Source organism: Suricata suricatta, chromosome 5, assembly GCF_006229205.1.
Source record: "Suricata suricatta isolate VVHF042 chromosome 5, meerkat_22Aug2017_6uvM2_HiC, whole genome shotgun sequence".
NCBI classification, from domain to species: domain Eukaryota; kingdom Metazoa; phylum Chordata; class Mammalia; order Carnivora; family Herpestidae; genus Suricata; species Suricata suricatta.
The window spans coordinates 55383594-55409948 of record NC_043704.1 but is presented as its reverse complement, the minus strand read 5'-3'; the positions used below and the strand labels follow the sequence as shown (position 1 = coordinate 55409948).

General features: G+C 38.1%; 1 protein-coding gene across 1 annotated transcript in view; it reads left to right on the top strand.

Moving 5' to 3' along the window:
• Positions 1-15790, top strand: part of MYH15 (myosin heavy chain 15) — a 148023-nt gene extending 132233 nt beyond the window's left edge. The window contains exons 40-42 of the mRNA XM_029939249.1: positions 12514-12609; positions 13484-13618; positions 15658-15790. Of these exons, the coding sequence (XP_029795109.1) occupies positions 12514-12609; positions 13484-13618; positions 15658-15672 (246 nt within the window). The 3' untranslated portion in view covers positions 15673-15790. The remainder of the gene's footprint in view (positions 1-12513; positions 12610-13483; positions 13619-15657) is intronic.
• The last annotated feature ends 10565 nt before the right edge of the window (positions 15791-26355 follow it).

Sequence of the window (26355 nt, the reverse complement as noted above, 5' to 3'; positions counted from 1 at the left end):
ATAACGTCTGGGGCGCTCGCGGAAAGATGCCTTCCTGTGAGAGGCTGAGTGAGAACAATGTGTAAATGAACTGGCTGACAGAGGAAGGCTGTGGCTCCTCGGCCAGCACGTTCCATGGGACACCGGCTACATCAGAGCTGGGGACATGCTCCCTCCGGTTTTCTGGTTGCACAAATACTCCAGGCCATTGGGGACCCTGTTGGGTACCTGTGCCAGGTGGTCACTGCTAAATACGGTGCTTGGAGCTCGCAGGTTATTTTCTTGGAAACTAACATTGGTCTCAAGCAAATAAGGAAAAAGAGATGAGAAGACTTCTTACCAGTAGTTAATGCATTTCCAAAGCAACCATATAATCCTTCACCTTCGGTTTTATTTTCTAACCTTTCTTCCCTTTTCTTCAAACGGTCGGGACCATGGAGTCCATGAGCGCAGAGGCACTGTGCTGTGTGCCCTTCTGTGGCCCAGCATCTTCCTGGCACAGACGAGGCACCTTGTGTTCCGGCTGTTGAACACAGATGCCAGAGATCACTCTCTAGCCCTTTCCTGCTGCACTAGACAGCTTATGTCAGTGAAAGGGCAAATTCCTTCCGGGCACCTGCTTTCACAGCAACATTGGCAGTATGAATGCAAGATCTGCCAGTCCCGGCTCTGGTTCCTGAGGCTGAGCTGTTGTTAGAGATGCCAGTGTCTTCCTTCCTTGCGGTGGGAAGGAAAGTGTTGATAAGAAAGCAGTACACTTCAGAAGCAGCGTCTTGGGCTAATTAAGATGAAATGAGCTCCTTGCACAGCTCTTCTTTACTGAAGAAGGAGTTCTTTTCTAAGACGAGTTAGTCTGACACTCCTTTAGACGATGCTAGTTATATCAAAACCACTCGGGAGTGAGCCCCTGGGATGTGTGGCTAAGGCAGTAAACACCTTGGGAGCATGAAAGATGTGTATTCTACCTTTCTTTTGAGGGGGGTGAGGAAGCCACCTACACAGAGGATGTCACATGCTGCTTGTTAATAATGTCTGGGTTTTTCTTCTTTTCAGTTTCCTGTGGATTATACTTACATTTTTTTCCTCTCCGAAGACAAGTTCATTATAGAACAAAATGCCGAAGGCTATACTTTTTTGGTTTTCATTGTCCCAAAGAATGCATTCTTGTTCTATTGTGTTTTATCTTTGTTTCTTCATAGAAATAGCCTTATTGTTTCCCTTTGTACTAGTATGGAAGTGTAGCTCTTAATTTCTTCTAAGTGCACAATTCTTACAGTATGTCTATTCAATTATGCAATGATTTTCTGCTGTTAAATCAGATAACACCTATTGAGCACCTATTTAACGCCAAGATATTAAGCTAGGCCCTGTAACTTTAAAGAGACGTTAGAGAGCGCTCCACATGCCTGGACATCAGTACCTGTTTTTGAAATATGCAAGATAGATGCTGTCTCAATCCAATCTGTGCTCCTTTAACATCAAAATAACCACCAGGACTATGAGGCAGGGTGTTTTGTGACAGTACGTCATTGGTGCCAACTGAAAATGTCATTTTGAAAGGGGCATAAATACGGTTTTCATTTCCTAGGAAACATCCTCTGGGAAGATCCTACTACATTGGAAAGGGAATCAAATGTGACCCCAGCCCCAATGGTTCTATGGCCAGTCCCCATTGAGCATTTATCTTCCCCTGTATGTCCCTCTAGCATTTGGAAACTCATCCTATTTTCTCTCTCCAGTACCTAGAATAATGTGCAATAAAGCAGGATGTAGGACAAGGGACTGACAACTATTCTAGCAGGTACAGACAGTCTTTCTGCCCCCTCCCATCCACCTGCTCCATTTTATCTTCCACTGCTTTCTATATTCAAGGATCTATGTATAGATGTTATTTAATCCTTACGAATCTAATTACAAATATAGTATCTTCATTTTTAGAGATAAGGAAACAAAATGTGGTGCGAGGTAGCTTCTCCAGGAACCAGAAGACAGGATGGGGTTTGAGAAGAATAAGAGATTTATCAGACATAACACCTGGAAAAGACAAAGGGGAGAGCAAGCAAGATCAGGGCAGAGAAAGCCTTTAGACCACAATTCGAGTCTGATACCCGGGAAAGGAAAGGGTGAAGGAAGGAGGATGGGATAGAAGCTTCACATTGTAGCGCATCCCCTCTGAGCAGTCTCCAGCACAAGGGTTGCCTGGAAAGGAGCCCCATGTTGGGCAAAAATCGCCAGATCCCGGTCATCTTTGGGCCGGTTATTGGCCGGGGGCTGCCTGGGGAGTGGTGATCTCAGTGTAAATGCTGCAGTAGATCCCAAAGTTGGAGGTTTTCAGGTAAGTGCCCTCCTCACTGCTTAATGGCAAGGTCTTTGCTTGAAGGGAAATCTGAGCCACTGGCAACCGGGGCTATCACAGTGCTGTGATGCCTCAGGGCTGAGATGTGAGCCTGAGCCTAACAAAGGCTTTGCCTTTTCAAGTGGGAGGAGCTCATTAACATCAGCAACCACTTCCAGCCTTCCTCGGTTTTCTTGTTTGTGGCTTTCTTTACCTCACAGAAAATTTACTTGCAGGTTTTAAGCAATTAAACCTGTTGGTTTTAGAACTTCTTATAAACACATAATTCTGTGAATCTTCAAATTTCTTAAACCTGGGAGGAAGAGGGATAGGGAGATGAAAACAGAGTAGATTTTGTTGAAAAGGTTGACCTGTCTCATTTTCTTATATCTTGGTCCCTGGCTTAGTAAACTTAAAATGAGTAGTTATCTACTGTCAGATTATACTTTTAGGTGGGGTGGGTGAGTATTCTAGGCCAGAAATGGCTTGGCTAAAGCTTTATTTATTTACTTATATATTTATTTATATTGAGATAAACCTGGCACATAACTTGCATTAGTGTTGTGTGTACAATGTAATAATTTGATCTTTGTTTACATTGTGAAGTGATTATCACAAGGTTGGTTAACATCCATAACTATAATTTTTTTCTTGTGCTAAGAACTCTTAAGATTTACTCTCTTCCTGACTTACAAATATATAGCATCATATTGTTAACTATAGTCACCATGCTCAACATGCATTCTGAGGACTTCCTTATCTTACAACTGGAATTTTGTACTTCTTGACCACATTGACCCATTTTCCCCACCCCCATAGACCCTTGCCTTTGGCAACCACCAGTTCTTTTTTGGTTTATGTAAGTTTGGTTTTCTAGATTTTATATACGAGTGAGATCATAGATTATTTGTTTTTCTCTGACTTCTTTTACTAGTATAATGTCCTTGGGATTACAAATGACAAGACCCCTTCTTTTTATAGCTGAATAAGATTCCATTGTACATATAGCACATTTTCTTTAGTCATTCATTTGTTGATGGACTCTTAGGTTATTTCCATGTCTTGTCTATTGTAAATAATGCTGTCATGAACATGAGATATTTCAAGATAGTGATTTTGTTTCCTTCAGATCAGTAACCAGGAGTGGAATTTCTAAATCATATGGTATTCTATTTTCGATTTTTTGAGGAAGCTCCATACTGTTTTCCACTGTGATTGTATCAATTTGTATCCCTAACAATAGTGCACAAGGGTTCCCTTTTCTCCACATTCTCATCAATACTTGCTATTTCTTGTCTTTTTGATATCTCATTATGGTTTTGATTTGCATTTCCTTGATTGTAAGTGATGTTGAGCACCTTTTCATGTACCTATTGACCATTTGTATATCTTCTTTGAAAAAAATCTCTCTTCAGACCCTCTGTTCATTTGAAACATAACAGATGAACATAGAGGAAGGGAAGGAAAAATAAGCCAAAAACTAGAGGGAGACAAACCATAAGAGACTCTTAAATACAGAGGGCAAACTGAGGGTTGCTGGAGGGGTGCTGGGTTGGTGGATGGGCTAATGGATGATGGGCATTAAGGAGGCACTTGTTGGGTTGAGCACTGGGTGTCAGATGTAAGTGATGAAGCACTCAATTCTACTCCTGAAACCATTACCACACTGTTAACTAGTTTGGATTTAAATAAAATTTTAAAAAATTTAAAAGTAAAATTCCAGCATAATTAATGTACAGTGTTACATTAGTTTCAGGGGTACAATATAATGATTTAGCAATTCTATACATTGCTCACTGCTCATTGAGATAAGCATTCTCTTAATCCCCTTCACCTATTTCACACATTCCCCCTACCCATCTCCCTTCTGGTAACTACCAATTTGTTCTCTATATTTAAGAGTGTGGTTTTTTATTTGTCTCTTTTTTTATTGTTTGCTTTGTTTCTTAAATTCCTCATACGAATGAAATCATATGGTATTTGTCTCTCTCTGACCTATTTCACTTAGCATTATACCCTTTAGATCCATCTGTGTTGTTGCAAATGGCAAAATTTTATTTATTTATTTATTTATTTATTTATTTATGGCTGAGTAATATCTATAGTGTGTATATATGTCTTTATCCATGCTGCATTTGATGGACACTTGGATTGCTTCCATATTTTGGCTATTAAAAATAATGCTGCAATAAACATAGAGATGTACATATCTTTGCAAATTAGTGTTTTCATATTCTTTGGATAAATACCCAGTAGTAGAATTATGGGATTCAGCTCCTCTGTCCTCTAATTTGTTCAAGATACTTTCTACTGTTTTCCACAGTGTCTATACTAGTTTGCATTCCCACCAACAGTGCATGAGGGTTCCTTTTTCTCTACATCTTTGCCAACACCTGTTTCTTGAGTTTTTTATTATAGCCATTCTGACAGTGTGAAGTGATATCTGATAGTTGCTTTGATTTCCATTTCCCTGATAATTAATGATGTTAAGCATTTTGCATGTTTCTGTTCCTCTGCCCCTTTTTTAAAGCATATTTTTTTGTTTCCTGTTTTGTTTTGTTATTCAGTTGTATGAGTTCTTTATGATTTGAGATACTAATCCCTTATCAGGTATATGATTTAAAAATATTTCCTCCTATTCCATAGGTTGGCTTTTCTTTTTCTTTTTTTATTTTTTTGATGGTTTCCTTTGCTGCATAGAAATTTTTTGCTGTAGTTCTGCTTATTTATTTTTGTATCTGTTGCCATTGTTTTTGATGTCAAATCCAAATTTCATGGCCAACACCAATTTCAAGGAGCTTACTCTCTGTTTTCCTCTAGGAATTTTATGGTTCTAGGTTTTACATCTTACATTTAAGTCTTTAAGCCATTTTTTTATTCTCAAATTGGTTTCCATATAACACCCAGTGCTCTTCCCCACAAGTGCCCTCCTCTATCATTCCCCCTTCCCCTTTTCCCTCCCCTCTTTAAGCAATTTTGACTAGTTTTGTGTATAGTATAACAAAGTGGTTTAGTTCCATTCTTTTGCACGTAGGTGTCCAAGTTTCCCAGTACCATTTATTGAGGAGGCTATCCTTGTATATTCTTATCTCTTTTGTCATAAATTAAGTGACCATATATGTGTGGGTTTATTTCTGTACTTTATATTTTGCTTCATTGATCTATGTGCCTGTTTTTATGTCAATACCATACTGTTTTGATTACTATAGTTTTATAATATAGTTTGAAATCAGGAAGCATTATGCCTTGAGTTTTCTTCTTCTTTCTCAAGATTCCTTTGGCTGTTAGAGGCCTTTTGTGATTCCATACAAATTTTTAAATTGTTCTGTGAAAAATGCAGTTGAAATTATGATAGGGGCTGCACTGAATCTATGAATTACTATGGATAAGATGGATATTTTAACAATATTAATTCTTCCAATCCTGGAGCAGGTGTAAGGTGATATCTTATAGGGGTTTTGATTTGCATTTCCCTAATAATTAGTGATGTTGATAATTTTTTCATGTGCCTGTTGGCTAGCTAAATGCCTTCTTTGGAAAAATGTCTATTCAGGTCCTCTGCCCATTTTAAATCAGATTATTTCGGTTTTTTGGACATTGAATTACATAAGTTCCTTATATATTTTGGATATTAACCCTTTAACCAGGTATATCATTTGCATATATATTCTCCTACTCAGTAGGTTGCCTTTTTGTTTCATTTATGGTTTCCTTTGCTGGCATAATCCTAAAAGCTTATTTTTGCTTTTGTTTCCCTTGCCTAAGGCGACACATCTATAAATATGTTGCTAAGGCAACATTCAAGAGTTTACTTCCTATGTTTTCTTCTAGGAGTTTTATTGTTTTAGGTCTCACATTTAAGCCTTTAATACATTTGGAGTATATTCTTGTGTATGACTTAAGAAGAAAGCGGTCCAGATTAATTATTTTGCATTTAGTGGTCCAGATTTCCCAGCACCATTTACTAAAGAGACTGTTTTTCTTCATTGTATGTTCTTGTTGCCTTTGTCATAGACTAACTGACCATATAAGTGTACGTTTATTATTGGGCTCTCTATTCTATTCTGTGGCTCTATGTGCTTATTTTCATGCCAGTACCATACTGTTTGGATTATTGTAGCTTTGTAGTACATTTTGAAATTTGAAACTTTTATGGCTCCAGCTTTATTCTTTCTCAAGACTGATTTGGCTATTTGGGGTCTTTTGTGGTTCTACAAATTTTAGAATTATTTGTTTTAGATCTGTGAAAAATACTATTGGTATTTTAATAAGGAGTGTTATTGAATGAATCTGTAGATTGCTTTGGGTAGTATGGATATTAAAAAAATTTTTTTAATGTTTATTTATATTTGAGAGAGAGAGAGAGAGTGAGAGTGAGAGAGAAAGAGAGAGCAAGAGCAAGTGAGCCAGGGAGGGGCAGAGAGAGAGGAAGACAGAATTCGAAGCAGACTCCAGTCTCTGAGCTGTCCGTACAGAACCCGATGTGGGGCTCGAATCCATGAACCATGAGATCATGACCTGAGCCGAAGTCAGACAGTTAACCAACTGACCTACCTAGGTGTCTTTGTAGTATGGATGTTTTAACAATATTCATTCTTCCAATCCGTGAGCATGGAATATCCTTCCATTTGTTTGTGTTATTTTCATTTACTTTCAGCAACATTTTATAGTTCAGAGTACAGGCCTCTTATCTTCTTGGTTACGTTTATTTTTAGTTATTTTATTCTTTTGGTGCACTTGTAACTAGAATTGTTTTCTTAATTTCTTTTTCTGCTACTTCATTTTAGTGTCTAGAAAAACAACAGATATATGTATATTAATTTTGAATCTGGCAACTTTCTGAATTTATTCATTTCTTCTAGGTTATCAATTTTTGGCTTATACTTGTTTATAGTAGTTTCTATGATCAGTTGTAATGTCTCCTCTTTTATTACTATTTTTATCTTCATCCTTTCTCTTTTTTCTTGATGAATCCAGCTAAACATTTATCAATTTTATCTTTAAAAAAACAGCTCTTAGTTTCATTGTTTTTTTCTATTGGCTTTTTAGTCTATGTTTATTTTCATTCTGATCTTTGTTATTTCCTTTCTTCTGCTAACTTTGGTATTTGTCCTTCTAGTTCCTTAAGGCATAAATTTCGATTGTTTATTTGAGATCTTTATTCATTTCTTAATGTAGACATTTATTACTATTAACTTCTCAGAATTGCCTTTGCTGCAGCTCAGAAGTTTTGGTATGTTGTATTTCCACTTTCATTTGTCTCAAGGTACTTTTTTATTTCTCTTTTGATTTCTTCTTTGACTCATTGGTTGTTTAGTGATATTGTTTAGTTTTCCTATATTTGAGAATTTTCCAGGGTTTTTTCTTATAATTTCTAGTTTCATACTGTTATGGTCAGAAAAGATACCTGATGTGACTTCAATCCCTTTAAATTTATTAAGACTTGTTTTGTGGCCTAACATATGATCTATCCTGAGGAATATTATATGTATGCTTGGGAATAATGTGTATTCTGTTCCTTTTGGTTGGAATGTATACAGTCTATGAAATCCATCTGGTCTAATGTTTTATTTAAGGATTATATTTCCTGGATGATTTTCTGTCAGTATAATATATTGATGAAGATTGGGAATTAAAGTTCCCTATTTTTATTGTATTGCTGTTTATTTCTCCCTTTAGGTCTGCTAATATTTGCTTTATACGTGTAGATATACCTATATTGGTGCATAGATATTTACAAATGCTATATCCTCTTGTTGAATTTGCCCCTTTATCATTATATAATGACCTTTGTCTCTCATTAGGATCTTTGTCTTAATATCCATTTTGTCTAATACTCCACCTTCATTTTGATTAATGTTTGCATGGAATATCTTGTTGCATTACTTCAGACTTTTAGTCTGCATGTCTTTAGATCTGAAGTGAGTGTCTTGTAGGCAGGAGATAGAGAGTTTCCTTTTTGTATCCATTCAACCACTCTGTCTTTTTTTTTTTTTTTAAACCCTTCTGTCTTTTGATTGGAAATTTTGGTCCACTTATATTTAAAGTAATTTTTGATAGGAATGTACATAATTGCCATTTTGTTAGTTTTCTGGCTGTTTTGTCATTTTGTTGTTACTTCCTTCTTCTCTTGCACCTTTGTGATTTGATGATTTTCTGTAGTATGGTTACATTCTTTTCTCTTTATCTTTTGTATATCTACCATAGGTTTCTGCTTTGTGGTTACCATGAGGCTTATATGAAACAACCTGTATTTATAATGGTCTATCTTAAACTTCAATTGGGATACATTCTAAAGCTCCACATTTTTTACTCTCCTCCCTGACCACATTTATGTTATTTTGATGTCACAATTTACATATTTTTATCTTTTGTATTCATTAACAGATATTGGAAGTTATTTTTTACTATTTTTGTAGATACTAGATTACTAGATGTATGTGATTTACCCACCACCAAATAAACATTATTCTGATACACACACACACACACACACACACACACACATTTACCTGTTACTAATTAGTGCCCCTTCATTTCAGTTTATAGAAGTTTCTTTTACATTTCTTGTAAAGGGAGCCTAATGGTCTGAATTACTTTATAGTTTTTGCTTATCTGGAAAACTGTTTATCTCTTTCAGTTTTGAGGACATCTTTGCTAAGTAGGGTATTCTTAATTGGCAGGGTTTTTTCTTTCTTTCTTTCTTTTAATACTTTTTATTTTTGTTGTTCCCTAAAGTTGAATCACTTTATTTTTTTAAATAATAGTTTATTGTCAAATTGGTTTCCATATAACATCCAGTGCTTCTCCCCACAAGTGCCCTCCTCCATGACCAGAACCCCCTTACCACTCTCCCCCTCCCCCTTCAGCCCTTGGTTCATTTTCAGTATTCAATAGTCTCTCATGATTTGTGTCCCTCTCTCTCCCCAACTCTTTTTCCCCCTTCCCCTCCCTATGGTCCTCTGTTAGGTTTCTCTGTCAGACTATGAGTGCAAACATTTGGTATTTGTCCTTTTCCACCTGACTTATTTCGCTTAGCATGACACCCTCGATGTCTATCCACTTTGCTACAAATGGCCATATCTCATTCTTTCTCATTGCCATGTAGTACTCCATTGTATTAACACTTTGAATGTATTGTACCATTCCCTTATGGCCTGGAATGTTTTTGCTGAAAAATCTGCTTATGCAGTCCTATGGGGTTAACAAGTTGTTTTTATCTTGATACTTTTAAGATTCTCTCCTTGTCTTTGACAATTTAGTATTATGTGTTCTGGTGTGGTGGGTCTCTTTGGGTTCATTTCATTTGAAAGTCTCTGAACTTCCTGGATGTCTGTTTCATTCCCCAGGTTATGGAACTTTTTAGCCATTATTTTTTTCAAATTTTTGCCCTTTTCTCTCCTTCTGGGACTCCTAGAGTGTAAATGTTGGTCAACTTGATGTTCTTCTGTAAGTCTCTTAAGTTATCACTCTTTATCATTCTTTATCTTTTTGCTCCTCTGATGAGATGAATTCCACTCCGTGTATTCAATTTATCCTTTCTTCTGCTTCACCTAGTCTTTTGTTGAACACCCCGTTGTACTTTTCAGTTACTTGTTATATTTTTCATCACTGTGATTCTGTTTTGTACTTTCTTATATTTTCTTTTTGTTGAAATTTTCACTTCATTCATGCATTGTCCTCCTGAGCTTGGTGAGCATCTTTATGACCATTGTTTTGAACTCTATCAGGTAAATCACTTATCTCTTTTTCTGAGATTTTATTTTGCTCTTCTGTTTGAAGCACATTTTTCTCTTTCTTCATTTTATTTAACTTTCTGTGTTGATTTCTATGCAGTAGGTAAAAGAGCTACATCTCCCAGACTTGAATGAGTAGTCTCATGTAGGACACGATCCTTTTGTTCAACAATGCTTTAGCTTTTGGTTGTTTCCAAAACCTTTGTCATTGTCCAAGCAATCTTCTTTGTTCATAGTGGCTCCCAATAGTTTAGGGTGTCCTAGCCTATTGGTATCCAAAAGGGGAGGATCTCAGTACCTAGCTGCAGGCTGATTAGAACCTGGATCTTCAGGTAGGAGCTTTTAAAATATGCATATAAACTTCTTCTAGGGGAAGACTAGGAGATGCCCATTTCTGTCTCTTTTATCTCTGCTGAGCCTTCGGGTGATAGTCATTTAATAACTGTTTCTTTGTTTACTGCCATACCATTGGACCTTTGAATACAAGCCCTGCTGGTCACTAGAGCCAGGCTTTCAAAGGATGTGTCATCTGGGCTACAAAATCCAGGGCACCAGACCTGTGCACAAGCTCCTTTCTTGGCAGTAGTAGCAAACTGGAGTGGGGAAGACAGCATACATTTGACCCCCACCACCCTTCCCAGTCTCTGAGTACTGACATATGTTAAATTAGAAGCCAGCTTTTCAATGACAGCTACTAAGTTAAATGAATTGGTCTCTTTTACAGAAAGATGGCATTTCAGTATTCTTCTGTACGTGACATCGTGGGGGAGGGGGCAGCTGGCTAAGCACTATTTCCTTTCATTGCAGTCCTATAGGACTCATAAATTTAAGTACCACTGGCCACCAGAGTCATGCCTTCATGGGGTATTTTATGGGGAGCAGCCACAAAACCAGGGCACTGTATGTGCAGAAGCCTCCTTTCTGAGGGATATTAGCAAATTGGAGTGAGGCAGAGGGCAAGAGTGAATATGATGCTTACCTGACTTTCCAGTCATTGGAAAGTATTGCTATCAGCCCCTTGATGTTGTTAAATTAGAAGCCTTTCTTAGGCTGCAGCTACTAAGATAAGCAAATAGTCCTCTTTTGTGGAAAGACTTGGTGTTACTATCTGTTCCCTGGCAGCTGTGTCCAGGGGGAATATGGACTAAACTTACAGAGAAGGGAATAAGTAAGAAAACTGTGAGGTAATAAGAGATAACTTTAATTGGAGTGGAGGAAGTTTGTGGAAGGCAGTGGAAGGTCAGTGGAAAGACTGTGAAAGTCACCAAAGGTATTGACATTTTATGAAATAGATAATATGAAAACAGGAAAATCATTTGAGCAGCAGGGGGCAGGTCTTGATTAAATCAGTATCTTGGGGCACCTGGGTGGCTTGCTTGGTTAAGTGTCTGACTCTTGATTTTGACTCAGGTCATGACCTTCCAGTTTCATGAGTTCAAGCTCCACATTGGCTCTGTACTGGCAGCACAGAGGTTGCTTGGGATTCTCTCCCTCCCTCTTTCTCTGCCCCTCCCCCATTCATGCTGTCTCTGTCTCTCTCAAAATAAACAAACAAAATCAGTATCTCAACCATCAGCCAATTGAGATATTCTTTTGGAAAGCGCAACAGCTCCAAAGTGGAGATACTCTAGCTAAAATGGCATGGCAAAGTGGGTGACATGCAGAGACTTATCTACCTGTGTGCCTACCCCCTCCTAGTTCTCAGAATCCCCAGGGCTCTGTAGAGTACAGCTGAGAAACACTATTTTACTAGATTTCTTTTGTCCAGCCAAAGCCTGGATTGCAATGGAAGCAGTGAGTGTACACCCCAAGGTCCCCACAGCTCGTAGAATTTTCCTTTCTGCTGATGCCCACACCAGAATTCCAGAAGACTTACCTTTTCTATAATCCCATCACCCAAAGCCAGCATCAATTAGAAAGTGTAAGGGGAAGAGTTGGTTTGATTAGTGGCAGGGGAGGACTGGTTTCTAGTTTTGCACACACAGCTTCTGTTATGGTACTTCATTCCTACTGATAAACCGCAGGCTGGTATAGCTTAGTTAGGATGGGAGGGCTCTTAGGAGAAGTGACTGTCATTGCTAATTTTTCAGAACTTTACAATAAGTAAAGTCAGACCTATTTTTCAAATCACAGCTCAAATAAGTTGTTTAGTAAAGTTCGTAACCAAGACACCCGGGTGGCTCTGTCAGTTGAGTATGTGATTTGGGCTCAGGTCATGATCTCACAGTCTGTGGGTTTGAGCCCCATGTCAGGCTCTGTGCTGACAGTCCAATGTGCTTCAGATTCTGTTTCCCTCGCCCTCTGCCCCTCCTCCCACTCATTCTTTCCCTATCCCTCTCAAAAACTAAAAAAATAAGTTAAAAAAATAAATTTCCTAACTTTTATTTTCTCACATGAAGCTGCTCCCAGTGCAGACTGCTGGACCATTCAACTCACTTTCATATACCTACCTATGTATTTCAGGCCGAGGATGACAAGAAAAATCTGAGCAGGATGCAGACTCTGATGGATAAACTTCAGCTAAAAGTACAAAGTTACAAGCAGCAAATGGAGGCAGCTGTAAGTACCTGGGGACCATTAGAGCTTCATGGATTTCCCAGCCATTGTTTTTGATTAATGAAGATAGATGAGCACTTTGGTAGAGAGGACCAGCTCAGCTTAAAGTCTGTTCATTCTCTAGTTTTTCTCAAACTAGAATTATCACCCATGCTCAAAAACTTGTTACCTTTTCCTTCAGGGAGCCAGAGCTTTCACCCTCAGCCTTGTGGTTACACTCAGATGTGGGCATTGCAAGAAATAAGTAAAAACATGATGTCATATAGGGATGGCAAATTGTGGGCCAGATAGTCATCCTGGGGCCTTAACCCCAAAATTTTGGGGTGAGTATAAATGTGGTTCACAGTCCTTTTTCTTTATGAGCCTGGACATAACTCTGGCCAAAATTGCCATCATTTGAAATGTACTTGCCAACCCTGGTTGCCAACCCATAGCAACATAGAATGTAATTCATATACCTAATATCTCACCAGGGGTTTTGAATTGATTATTTATATAATTTGGGCTAAAACACTGCTATGTGTAATAATTACCTATTGGCATATAATTTTAAAGATAAGCCCCTTTCACTCAGAGGTAAAGTAGAAATGGCAAAATGATTGTGGTTTTTCTAACATGTAAGATGGCTGTGAAAACCATACTACATCCAATTAGTGGAACGTGCTGAGCAGGTTCTAAATTTCCAAAGAACAATGGTTATAAAAATAGATATTGTGCCTGCTAGAAAGTCTGATTCCTTATAAATCATAACAAAATATATTTCATTCAATACTCAGAAGTTTATATTCCTTTCACATATCTTTCAACTTTCTCATGTCAAAGCCGAGAAAATGACTATGTAGGCACAGGGATATTTTTCATTTTTTTATTTTTATAGGAAGCACAAGCCAATCAATATCTTTCCAAGTATAAGAAGCAGCAACATGAGTTGAACGAAGCCAAGGAAAGGGCAGAGATAGCAGAATCTCAAGTCAATAAACTCAAAATTAAAGCAAAAGAGTTTACACAAAAGGTATGTCAGATATTCAACTCTGTTCTAATTCTTAAAGTGTGTGTGTCCAGGGTTTTCTTGTTCAAGTAGAACAAGAAATTTCTTTGTTATTTTTTTCTCTTTAAGGTCTTCCCTATTTACTAAATTCTCCTTGTCCAGATAACATTAAGTGCTAAGCATTTGGGTGGAATACACATTGTATTTATATTTCCCAAATGCTTAATTCCAGTGAACTTGTAGGCTCTGAGTTCCAGGTCGTGGATTCACCTTTATAAAACAGAAGTCCAGAGAGCAAAGATGATTTAAAAAGTATAGATGGATCTGTTTGAAACTCCAAGAGAAGTCTTTCTAAGCAGACAAGTACATGACTTTATACTGGATCAGTATGGAGACCTGGGGGGTGAGCTTTAAAGTTGAGGCAGTGGAGAATAATGCACTTGTCTTTTCTAGCTTGATTCCTGGTTCTGTCCTAAAATAGGGGAAAAGATATTTCCATATCTGTGGGTCATGACACGCCTTTTTTGATCCCATGGTACCGGCTACTACCCTAACTTTACTAGCAAAGTGGCAGCATGACAAAGACCACTGAACAGTGGGCTTCTTGGGGTTAGGATGTGTTCAGGTTACTATAACAGAATGTCAGAGACTGGATCGCTTATAAACAATGAACATTTCTCACAGTCCTTTAGGCTGGGAAGTCCAGGATCATGGTGCTGGCAGATTCAATATCTGGGGAGGACCACTTGCTCATAGATAGCTCTTTTCTCAACGTGTCCTCACATAGTGAAAGGGTTGGGGGGCGGGGGGGAAGGGGGGTGGGAAGAACAGGTCTCTAGGGATTTTTTTTTATAAAGCACTAACCCCATTCATGAGAACTCCACCCGCATGCATAAAGCCCCACCTCCTAATACCATCACTGTGGGGATTGAGATTTCAAACAGATGAATTTTGGGGTCATACAAACATTTAAACCATAGGAAGCTCAGCTTTCTTGCTGAAATTTGCCAGGAACAAAGGGTTTTTAAATGAGGTCTAGTTTTAGGAGAAATGAACTAACATTGGATAAGACATTAGCTGTCAGCACAGTCTCTAGCACAGATTGCTACCTTTTCATTTTTAAAAAAGCGGTACCTGCCTGGTTGTCTTCTTATAAGCAAATTACTAACTCTGCATGATAAGTAAATAGGGTTGCCCATAATAAAATACTACCTGGAAGGAGGTCAAAATAATCTCTTTTGAAGGAGAATCGAAAAGTTGGTTGTATTGAATAGGATTAGATCTAAAGATGAGAAGCCTGGGTCATTGGTACACTCCAGAAATTTCTTCCTGATGCCTGAACAGTTGTCTTGGGGATAAGGCCTATGTGCAAAGGTCCACACAAGAGATTTGAACCCTGGCCCCAATTTGAGAGGGTCAGGGCATTGGTTTGGGTGGACATAAACCAATATGCCTGCCCCCGAGCTGCATATAATAGTTTTGTCTGGGGAAATGCCTCACACAGCCTACATTTGCACTCAGCTGCAGGAGGTCAAAAGGGCTGCAAAACAGATGTAATACAGTCGACTTTGTCACAGTTGTTTCCAACAAAGTAAAATGAGTGAAGCAGAAATTGCCTCTGAGAGGCCCAAGATGAATATGAAAACCATCCTTGGCAGTGTGATGACTAATTGTTTCCCATTTACAGAAGGAAAGCCTGAAAATCTCTCAACTGTCATAAACCAAGTGAAAACGTTTTCTGATAGAATTGTGTGTCTGGGCTGTGGAGCCATTTGGTGATATGGCCACAGCCTTTCCCTTTATTTTGTAGGGGGTACTGCCTTCACTGGCAAGGCTTGGCAGGCCGAAAATTCAGAGTATCCAAGCACGTCCTTCAGATGAATTACCTGTGTCTGCTTTCTGTAATGCACATAATTGCCTCAATTCCCCATATCCCTTTGAAGCTAATGAGGAGTTGGCGAAGGTCTGCTTACTCTGGAAAGGACTGGGCTTGGCTCTGGGTGTGTGTGCCCCACTGAAGAAAGCCACAGGAATTCACAGGACACTCATATTCTGTTTTTCAGGCTCATGAAAAATAAGCAGTCCTTGCTTATGAAAAACAGAAGTTGGACAAGTACAAGCATGGTATCATTTAATGGCTGAAAACTTATGTTGCATTTGAAACAAGCATTAAAAAAATTTTTTATGTGGCATGAATAGCAGTTTAAACAAGGTGATTAGAAAATGTATTGGAGTATCCTTGCTTCCCAGGTTAATGGGGATTTTTTTGGTCCTCAAATACAAGTAAACATTTTACATAAAAGATTAAATAATATAAGAGTCTTTTAAATTCTTAAGTTAAAAAATACATATTACTTCAATGCATAGTATTTATGGATGATGAGGTCTAGGGTATGTTGGTAAATTGTTATTACTGAAGTTAGCAAATTTTGCTGAACTCATTTAACAGTAAGTCTATATTTTTAGACCCTAATGGTGGGAGTTGATCAACTTTTCTCTTAGCACTGTAATTTACATATAGTCACAGACATTTAGAACTTGTAGAGAAAATCCTCCTAATCTATACCTGGGTGGCCTACATGCCAGTGCATTTTTCAACACTGAAAAAGCTTCTCATATAAGACAATCAGTATAGTGTTAGGGGGGCTGCTGGCTTTGTATTGTGCCAATGTAGCTAATCTAGAGGTACATTTCCTGGATTTCCTTTCCCTGTTTGTTCTGGATTGGAGTTGGTCACAAGAGAAATTTTCACCACATTTGAGAGGAAGTGGTAAAGATGCAGCTGTTCATTTTATGCTGTTTAGGTCGTGGTATGGCCCCAGGCACTGATAGCTGGCAAATATTACCCCAGGCCTAAAGAGAGGGTTGGCAGTGAAGATCCCTCCTTCAGCTCCAGTGTGGAGGCTGGCTAAGTGTGGGCAAAAGTTCGTTTGTTCTTAGGGATTTCAGTTTATCCCTACTTCACATCCAGCTCTCCTTCCTGATCACTAGCACAGCTGACCTACAGCCATCTGAGGTACAGCCCCAGATGCAGAGGGGACAGCCTGACATGGACTTCTTCACCAATGCCCAGGATTGTGTAAGGCTGATTCTATATAAGAAATCTTTATTCTAGCATTCTCAGCAGTGTGCCTTTCTGACCCAACCCTGATTCATACAGGTGGTTCCAAGAATAGTTCAAGGCTCAACAGCATTGAAGGACCCAAGTTCATTCTTGTCTGCCATCCTGAATTTGTTGACTTTAGTCTTTTTAGTCTTTCACTCTGTCCCTCCTCATCACTGTAAGACAATAGTAGTTCTGAGCATTTTCTACTGACATTTAAAATTTTTCTTTATAATGATGTCAATACTTTACAGTTTATGATGAATACCTGTCATAGCATTGTAGCAAACACTTAGAGAAAATTGGACCAGGTAGCATTAACATACAATTCAAGGTTGATTTTTTTTTCCTATAAAATACAGGGTCAAAACTTAAGTCACAAAAATGCTGATTAGACTTTTTCTTTCTTATAAATTGATTAAAATTAAAGGGAAGCGATCAAGTCAGCTGGGCTATCCATTCTGTCTTTGCATAAAAAATTATGTGGAAATCTAAATTTATTATAAGGCTGATTAACAATATGACAACTGAGCCAGAAGAGTGAATCAAATTATCTTCATAGTTAATGTCACTCAGCTATGCAAACCTGGTGTTGGAAGGTATAACCCAACCTCAGAGATGTCAGTTCTTGAGTTGATAGGGCCCCTTGCTCTAGGCAATCTTGGAGATACTGACATTTTTAGACTTTGGAGTCCCAAGACTCACCATACTAAATTTAGTTGGTTAAACTAATATTAACTATTCATATAAAACTGGAGTACAATACCTTAGCGTATCAATTGCTAAGTTTTTCACCAAGGTGATTTCTGCTTCTATGTGCTCTCTCACCCATCATTAGTTGATCAGATTTTCAATCAACACTTAGTGATAATTTCTTCCAAGATCTTGTTGGGAGTCCCACTGTGGCCTCTTGGGCTAATTGAATTGGAATCCTTGGCATCCAGGCATTCATAATCTTGATCCAGGTAGGGAGTCAGTGAGTGATGGTTAGGACTTGAAGAGTAAATGTAATCGTGGAAAAGACAATGGTAACAAATTTTTCCAATGGTAGTACTATTGGTAAAGAGAGAATAAGTGAAGTTGCTGGATATTAAGGATGCTTATCATATGTTACCACAGTCCTGCTTCATTGCCTGTACTGTGTGGGTGTTTTGTAATAGCCTAGAACCAAGAAAAATGGACTTTACATGACCATTGTTAATGTCATAATACTCTTTTTTGTTTTAAGCATTTAATGATCATACTGTTTTGTCTTGGTTTGGGGGAGAGGGGTGCTCTGGAGCTATTGTTTGCATCTGGAATCAGGGACCCATGAGACAGTTGTAAGTAGTTATGAAGTCTCAATTTTAATCTCCCTCCTAGATTAGTTCCTGAGTTTTTAACCAGTAGAAAAGTGAGTTTACCCCACCCTGTGCTCTCATTTATATTCTGATTAATGGACTCACAAAAGGTGTGCAGCAGCAAAAAATTTAAACTCCATTTTAAGTAACTGAATTTGCAATCAAACTGTAATTTGTAAGTAAATTCAGTACCTAAGGAGCCTATAAGTGGCTGGAAAAGTATGGATGGCCAGCCATCTGAATCTGGGCAGAAACAGTAATCTGCTTCTCTCTACTTTGTATTTCTCTTGACTGATATTCAGTTCCATGCTTCCATCATCATGCATAGTGCCATTGGATATCTCTATAAATAACAGTAGGCAGTGAGAAAGAGCAGCCACTTATTTAAGTAGCACCTGCTTAATTTTGGACTTTGGAAAAAGTCCTAATTGTATTTTTATCTTGTTAAGTTATCCTATGATTCCTCTCACCTTCCCCCCCCCCATAAAAGTCTTACATGATGAAATGTGAATCAATCACTTTTTCACAGTAGCATTCTTATACTATAAATGGTTTGATAAGGATTAGACTTTACCTTGTTTTCTTCTGTATCATTAGCAGTGTTGGCTCTCTCATCAGTAGAGACAGAGTACTTTTCTACGGGGAGAAAAAAGAAAAACTTAAAAACAATCTCTTTGCAAACACTCAACTTCTTTCTTATTCCTAACTCAGTACAATTATGTTATTAGATTCACCTTAGTCACTCCTCCTTTCATATCTTTCTTCCAACAAACATCACTAAAAATGCATTCAGTATAGAAATACCTCATCAGCTACAAAGAGCAATAAATTCTCATAGTGGATTCAGGTGTTCCAAAGCAGGGATAAAGGCTATTCAACCAGGCCAGGAATACCTGGCTTTTTAGGGTTGTTGGCCTGATTCCTACTAACTGTTAAGAGTAGAAAATAACATTCAAAGAGATGATGGTTAAGCCCAGAGGGATGGCAAAGGAAAAGGGATACAACACCATTTTCCAAGGAAGGTCTGCCTTTTGTGCCTTGCTAAAATCTGGTATAATTTATATGTGTCCTAGACTAAGGAAATTTTAAAACAATACTAGGAAAAGGGAATTTAAAGAAGAAAATATGAACTATGGTCATAGGATACTACAAGGATCTGAAGGTAGGCAAGGTTTGGGGGCCATTGGTATAACAGCTTGAAATACATTCTCAGCCTAACTACAGAACTACAGAATGTTATTTTTTTAAGTAGCCAATACCCTGATGTTGTTTTTGTTGATACCTCCTGATTGCTCCTCCAGAATCAGAACCCAGCCTTCTCTCTGCCCTGGGAAGCTTACCTGAATAAGTTCCTTCCACAGTCTTCCCTCTGGCTTCCAGTTGAGGTAGAGACCAGAGAAAGGGCAAAGTCACATATTTTTTTTCCAGTTCTTTCCTTGTAAGGTCGTCTTGGTCTGTCTGTATCCTTCAACTGAAAGTCATTCGCCCTCCAAGGCATCTGATTTTATATGACAGTCTCCTTCCAGGTTTTAGGAACTACACCCTCTCCTTGTCCCTTCAAGCTTATAATTTGCTGGCAAATGAGCTGCTCCCAGTTCTGGGGAAATGCACTATTTTATGTGTTCCCCTTTGTACAGTTTTGGGTGTGCCAGGTATTTTCTGTTGGGCCTTGACTTTTGCACACTTCCAACATAGAAACTAAAATGTCATTCTTGAGCAGTATGTAGTGCCCCTCTGTTCTGTAATGTGAACCCTAATCTAGTCACAATCATCATTGTATCAGGTCAGAGGTTGCATCTGGGGAACAAACTAGACTTGCCTTGGATTTCCCATTTTGTTTACTTCCAGCCATCTGAGGGTCAGGAGGACCAAGTGATAGGCAGTACTAGCCTGTCAATTAGTACAATCACAGGGGTAGAATTGGTGAAACTCTTGCTCAGTGTCTCATGTAAAAATCTTGTCTTCAATAATGGTGTCTGCTACGGCCAAATCCCCTAACTTCCTCGGGGGCAAAGGGCAATTATCAACCAGAGGAAGGGACATGAGATATATCGTAACCTCTCAAGACACTCAGTCTTCTCAGAAAGACTACGGAGTAAGAGAGCTACTTGGAGCCTAGATCTCCCTCGGCCACTAGTTAGCGTCATCTTAAAAGGTATACATAAGACTGTTTCATGTCCCTAACTACTTGGACCCCAGTTTCCTGGTCTAAAAAAAGTTTTTTCTGGGTCTAATTCTGTCAATAAAAGCAAAGTCTTCTAAGAAGTCCTGTGACCATGGCATCTTAATGTATAATTTTAAATTACCATAAGTATTAAATTACTGTAAGTAACACAGATTTGTCCCAGAAACTCTAGAAAAAGTGTTTTAAAAATGTAACAAGGATTAAAATAAAATGGCCTATAAAGGACAAAGAAGTAGCACCATAGACAAAGCTCAAAGAAAGAGAAAACAGAGTACAGGGACTAAAACCAGTCCAGACAGAGGGGACAAACTCTTTCCAAAGGCATTCATTTTTAAAGTTTGGGCTGATTTCATTCCAGCTGGTTTTCAATGCAAGATAAATTTGATCATTTTGTGTATTAATGCCAGATTTAAATTTTTTCAGTGTGCTGCAATGCAGGTGCTAATGTATAACTTGTTATATCTTTGACCATTTAACTCAGGATAAACTTGTTAGAAGTAGAATAGTTAGGTGGAAATGTGGGAGCATTTTCAAAGGTTGCTGATAAGTTTTACAAATAAATCTCTAGAAAATTCAGGTCTGGTTACAAGCCCAGCAGCCATGTACGGTTAGCTGCAGGTCATCTTTTATACACCTAAACTTGACCACCGAGGGACAGAGCCCAAATTCTCCATCATGAGATACCTACCTCTGCTGAAATGGATGCAAAGTCTTGACTTAATAAGGGACATGCAAAATACCAGCAAAACCAAAGGCACCAGAGACAGGATAATTATCCAGGTAATTCCTTTTTAACTCTGTTCTAAATAAAACAAAAAGTCTGTAAGTGGAAGAAAAATTACCAAAGGAAACATTTACTATTTACTGTTTTAAAAACTAGTTATTTCTGCATTCATGAGCATAAATACCTCACAGTCTCAATGCCTCTATTGTGGGAAACCTGCATAAACTGGAATATTAACCAATTTGGGGCTTAGTAGGGAGTGGGTATCACAGGAGAAAAAGTCTGCAGCCTTGAAAGGCAATGAGCCTATTATGCACTGTGAGTTCTTATTTTTTATATTGTAAAGGGAATTAACAAAAGGATAATTATGACTATAGACTAACCTCTGCTCAGCATCCTCCTTGGAGGATGAAGGGAGGACAGAGTTCACCCTTGGCATGAAGAAGACAGGGGCATAGAGGAACATGGGTAAGTACAGAGGTGAGGAGCAGAGTGGTGTAGAAGCCATGGTCTTGAGTAGTGACAGGTGAACACCAGGATAATAGCGGGTCCTTGAGGCTCCACAGAATCACTGGAGTAGCCAGAGTTTTTTCAGCATTGTTGTTGGAACTATTTGTAATTAATATTGAAAGAAATAGGACCCAGAAGGCAGAAACTTGAAGACCTTAAGTTCTGTGCTAATCTTGTGATATATGTTCTGCCACAGAGTGGGGGCAAGCATTAGAGCACATAGGCCAATGCAAGATGAAAAAATGTTTATAGCTATTCTTTAAAATGAATAACTCTATATAACAGATGTCCATTATTAGCATAGTCTTTATTAATAAAGTAATATATATATATATTGTTAGTGATTGCAGAACATTACTTTATATATAGTCATTATGAAATTCTATACCCATATAGAGGGTGAGCAATTTAAGTAGAAATGTTGACTCTTAAAAGCATTTTCATATGTATGCTTTTCCTCCTGAAGAAAGTCCTGCAAGGTATAGCATTTTCTTACTTTACTCATGACCCTTACTTCCCCCATCTGTAAAAAGATTTGCCCAACATCACATAGTGATTCCACAAAATATAGCAAGAATTACTAAATTCCATTCAATTCCATGCAATTTTATAGAGTAGGTCTAGACTCTAGGAATCATAACCCTCTTGCCCCCAAATCTGGGCTTCTTTTTAAATGTTGCAGCATCTCCAGGGCAAGATAACAAGTAGAAAATTGCAATTCAAAACAGAAAACCAAGTTTCCTCAAAAGAGTGATGTCGAGGATACTAGTAGTGTTTGCCCTGTTTTCTGCCCCATGAGGGTAACTCGCAGTACACACCTCTTCCTGGGAGTAAGTATGGGACGATCCTCCTCCAGTTTCAATGGGCCAGGATTTACTTGGGAATGAGAGGTCCTGAAAAGCTGCTTTTGTCAGAGATGCAATGGTCCTGATGCTTTGCTTTGTGTAAACTAAAGATTAGATCTCTGATTAGAAAGATGGGTCATATGTGGTCTTCAGACCATATCTTCCTGTTTTTTTCCTTATACTCCAAAATGAGGCAACATTTGAAAACTAAAATGAAAGCTTAACTGTATTTTACATAAAACTAACATTCTTATTTTGGAGAAAAATAGGCACTTGAAATGCACCCCACTTTTCAGCATTCTCAAAATGACAGCTCTACACAAAGGGAGTGTTGTCTCTCAGTGTCTACGAGCTTCTATTTGAAGAACACTTGACCTAAGGACAACTCTGTTTTTATCTCCGTATCTGTTATTCCCCCTAATTTTCACAACTAGAATGACAGGAATTTTTTTAAAACAAATATTCAACTGACTCAAGTATCTTTAATAATACAGAGCTACCATGATTTCCTCTGATATGTTAATAGCTGAAGGGTAAGGGGATCAACCAGCCCACCTAGAAAGTCAACTTCCTGAATACATATGCCATGACTCTAAAATATTTCTAGTCCCCTCTCCATAAAGATTTTTAGAACTTAACTATCAGTAAAGATAAAAAATGAACTGAATTAGGCATCACTTAGTGCTTCCAAAGTCCCTTGGTGACTGTTTCCACCAGGTTCACAGACCAGGCTTCCCCTGCATCTATCAGAGCCCCAGTTCTAACTTCTTACTGTGCCTGAAGCCTCACTCCCCAAATCCCAGGTCCTAAAGCACAGTTTAAGCACAGTAGTGAGCAGAAATTGAAGATATTCAGACACAAGTCACCATATCATGTAAATTCCCTCTACATTTCTGAAGCCCTGAAACCATGAAGAGGCAATCTTATGGGAGTTAAAAAAAATTTTTTTTTCAATGCAGGACTTTTGTGTGTTTGAAAGAAGTATCTTGGCCAAAAATATCACCATAGATAACATTTTCAAGAATACTAATCAAAATTATTTTTTAAATGCCAACCTAATTTTCCTATTTGATATTCACAATCTCTATTGCTATAGCCAAAACCCATTATCCAACCCTACTTGTAACTTACCTACTACATGCAGCATTTGGATGGTGAGTAAGGTATATTTGATTGAAGAAATAATACACAAGTATTCCCCACTATCTGAAAGACTAAGATCCTTGAAAGTCAGAGAGAAGTCACTCTGTTTAGGTCTTTGTTCCATGAAAATCAAGGTTCACTGATAATTGTATCTTGTGAGGAGCTCAGAAAGTGAGCCAGGATGGAGGAGGTCTCCTTTTCCACTTTGGAAATCTTGATTCAGTTAAAAAAAAAAAAAGTACTGTTCACAAGTTTTCATTAGAGTGCAACATTTTCACTCTGCATTTTATGAAGTTCATCTAATAACAATAGAAAAGGAAACATCAATGAAAATACAATTTTTAAATGAATATTCTAAGTTATACTTAGAAAGTCTTTGACAAATATCTTTGGAAATGCATTTCTTGAAAGAAAATGCTGTGCTACCACCATTTTAACACTTCCCAAGGTTAAGTTTAGACTTTTAAGGAGGCCTAACGCTGGGCCAGCTAGCACTTTTTCACTCCTTGTTTCTAACTCCTATTGCCCTTTGGTGAGCATTCAGAATGTTGCTACCACCCTTTCAAGCTCAGTGTCCTTCTTCTGACCCTTCAAGTGCTAGTGTTCCCCAGAACTCCCCTCTTGCCACTATCTACCCCCTAGTGTTACTTGAACGGTCTCAACCACTTAATTGCTCTTTCTGCATGAAGTCCCTTTTCCTGCCCATTACTAGTATATTTCCAACTATGTGGAGGTAAGCGCCCACTGGACTGAGCTCTGTTAGAGCAGAGACTATGCTAGGTATTCTCCTTGCCCCTCCAGATCTAGATCCATCGGTCCTTCCTATTCTGCAGTTCTGTAGCTGACCTCTGTGGATTACCATGAATTCTCTCCCTGGGCTCTCGACTTACTTCACCCTCCACCTGCAAAAGACTGATGCCAAAGTGAACCATCTAAAATGCAAATCTGGGTCTCTGATGCCTCAAATCCTTCTCTGGCTCCATACTTCCTTCAGAACCCTGGTCAAGCTACTTAGCAAGACCAAGGCCTTTGATCTGATTTTTGCCTCCCTCTCCAGGCTTAGCTCTTGCTATTTTAGCTTCACTCTCAACCACTTATACTTCTAAAAATTTGGGCAATATTTACTTCTTTGTGCTTTGTGCTTTTTAACCTGGAATGCCTATATCCTCCGGAAATTCTAAATTTTCTTTTAAACCTCTGCCCTATGCAACCTCCGTAAGCATATATTCTCTAACAACCCATTCATATCCAACCATAGTGAACAGAATTAATTGCTCCCTTTGCTATGCTGTTTTCCCAATTTAATTTTTACATGTTTTTACTAGATGCTGTGGATCCAGAAATGAGTAAGAGTCCACATTCTTGGGTTCACAGTCTGAGAGCAACAAACTTGGCATATAAAGAATCCCCAACAAGAGGAAATGACACTGAGCTTAAGGAACTGTAGATGCTTCTGGATACTCAGTTCTGGATATATGTGAGAAGACACAATTTTCCATAGAAAGTATTTACAATTTAATATTAACATTTTCATTTCAACACTTTTCCATATTCCCATTACTGCCTGGAAAAGTGAGTATTGGGTGTCCCCACCTTCAACACTGAAATTATGTAAAGTTGGTGAATCACTCATAATTCAGGGTCTTTTTGGCAAGCATTTTGAGAATACAAAACTTGGGACAGAAGCCCAAAAAGGATAGTTAACCTCTACTTTCTCCATATAATGGAGATTTACTTAAAATCTTTTTTTCTCTGCTTCTAAAATATAAAACATTTTTCCTTGGAATTGGATAGGAAATATCAAATTAATTTTTCTTCCTCTTAATCTTCAATAGTAAGTTATACATTTAGAGACTGATCAAAATTTAGGGGTTTTTTTTTTTTTTAGATAAATAAGACGAAGGAGTATCAAGAAGTCTTCATGCTATGATAGCGTTGTTGCTAAAGCTTAATGTGATAATACTATGTAAAGAGAATAAAGAGAGGCAATAATGCAAATTAATTCTTAGTTGAAAGAACGGCAAACATCACAGATTGTAACTTAATAGGCAAGTATCTTCTCATCTTTTGAAGTACAATGCAGGTAGGAAATCCTATTTAGAGGACACATCATTGAGAAATATAGTAATATTCATGAACAGATTTGCTACTTTCCATTTTCCAAATGTTTTCCTTCAACTCAAACACCTAACAGGTAGGAATTACTTCTGTTTTACCAATGAGGAGCTAGTGCTTAGACTTAAAAATGGTTGCCTAAGATAACATAGCCAGTGTATATCAGACCTGGGCCTGTCATTTGGTCTTCTAACTGGTGCAGATGCATTTTCTTTCTTTGGTGCTCCCTTCTTTCTCTGTAAATCAATCCTAATTCCCTGCCAACCTCCGACATAGCACATGCACACAAAAAGCCCAAAGGAGCCTACTTTCATTGTCCATTCCCTTGTCCATGTTAGTTTCAGCAGTGAGTTTTCAATAGCACATTCACAAGATAAATTTGGTCCTGTAATATTTATCATACTATTTATATAAAAACCCAACGACTCAGTTACTTCCATATTGTTTTCAGAGATGGCTGTATGTCCATTTTCTACGTGATAAGTGGATGAAGATAAACACTGCACACACTGCATATTAAGAAACTATCTGTGTTCCTCATTTCATACTTTATCACAGGTGTGATGAAAGCCAGGAGGGAGAAAGAAGGACATGTGAGGGACTGTCATTAGCTTCTGTTTAAGCCATCTGTGTAGAGCACTTATTTTAATACCCATGAAATGAAAAGCTAAGCTTTATGAGCAAAACTTGGCAGTTATGAAAGGAAAAACAAAACAAAAACTCTGTAGAAACTTAAGATACAGGCTGGTTATCTACAAGTGAAAGAAAAAAGCATGTGCAGATACTTAGCAACTAG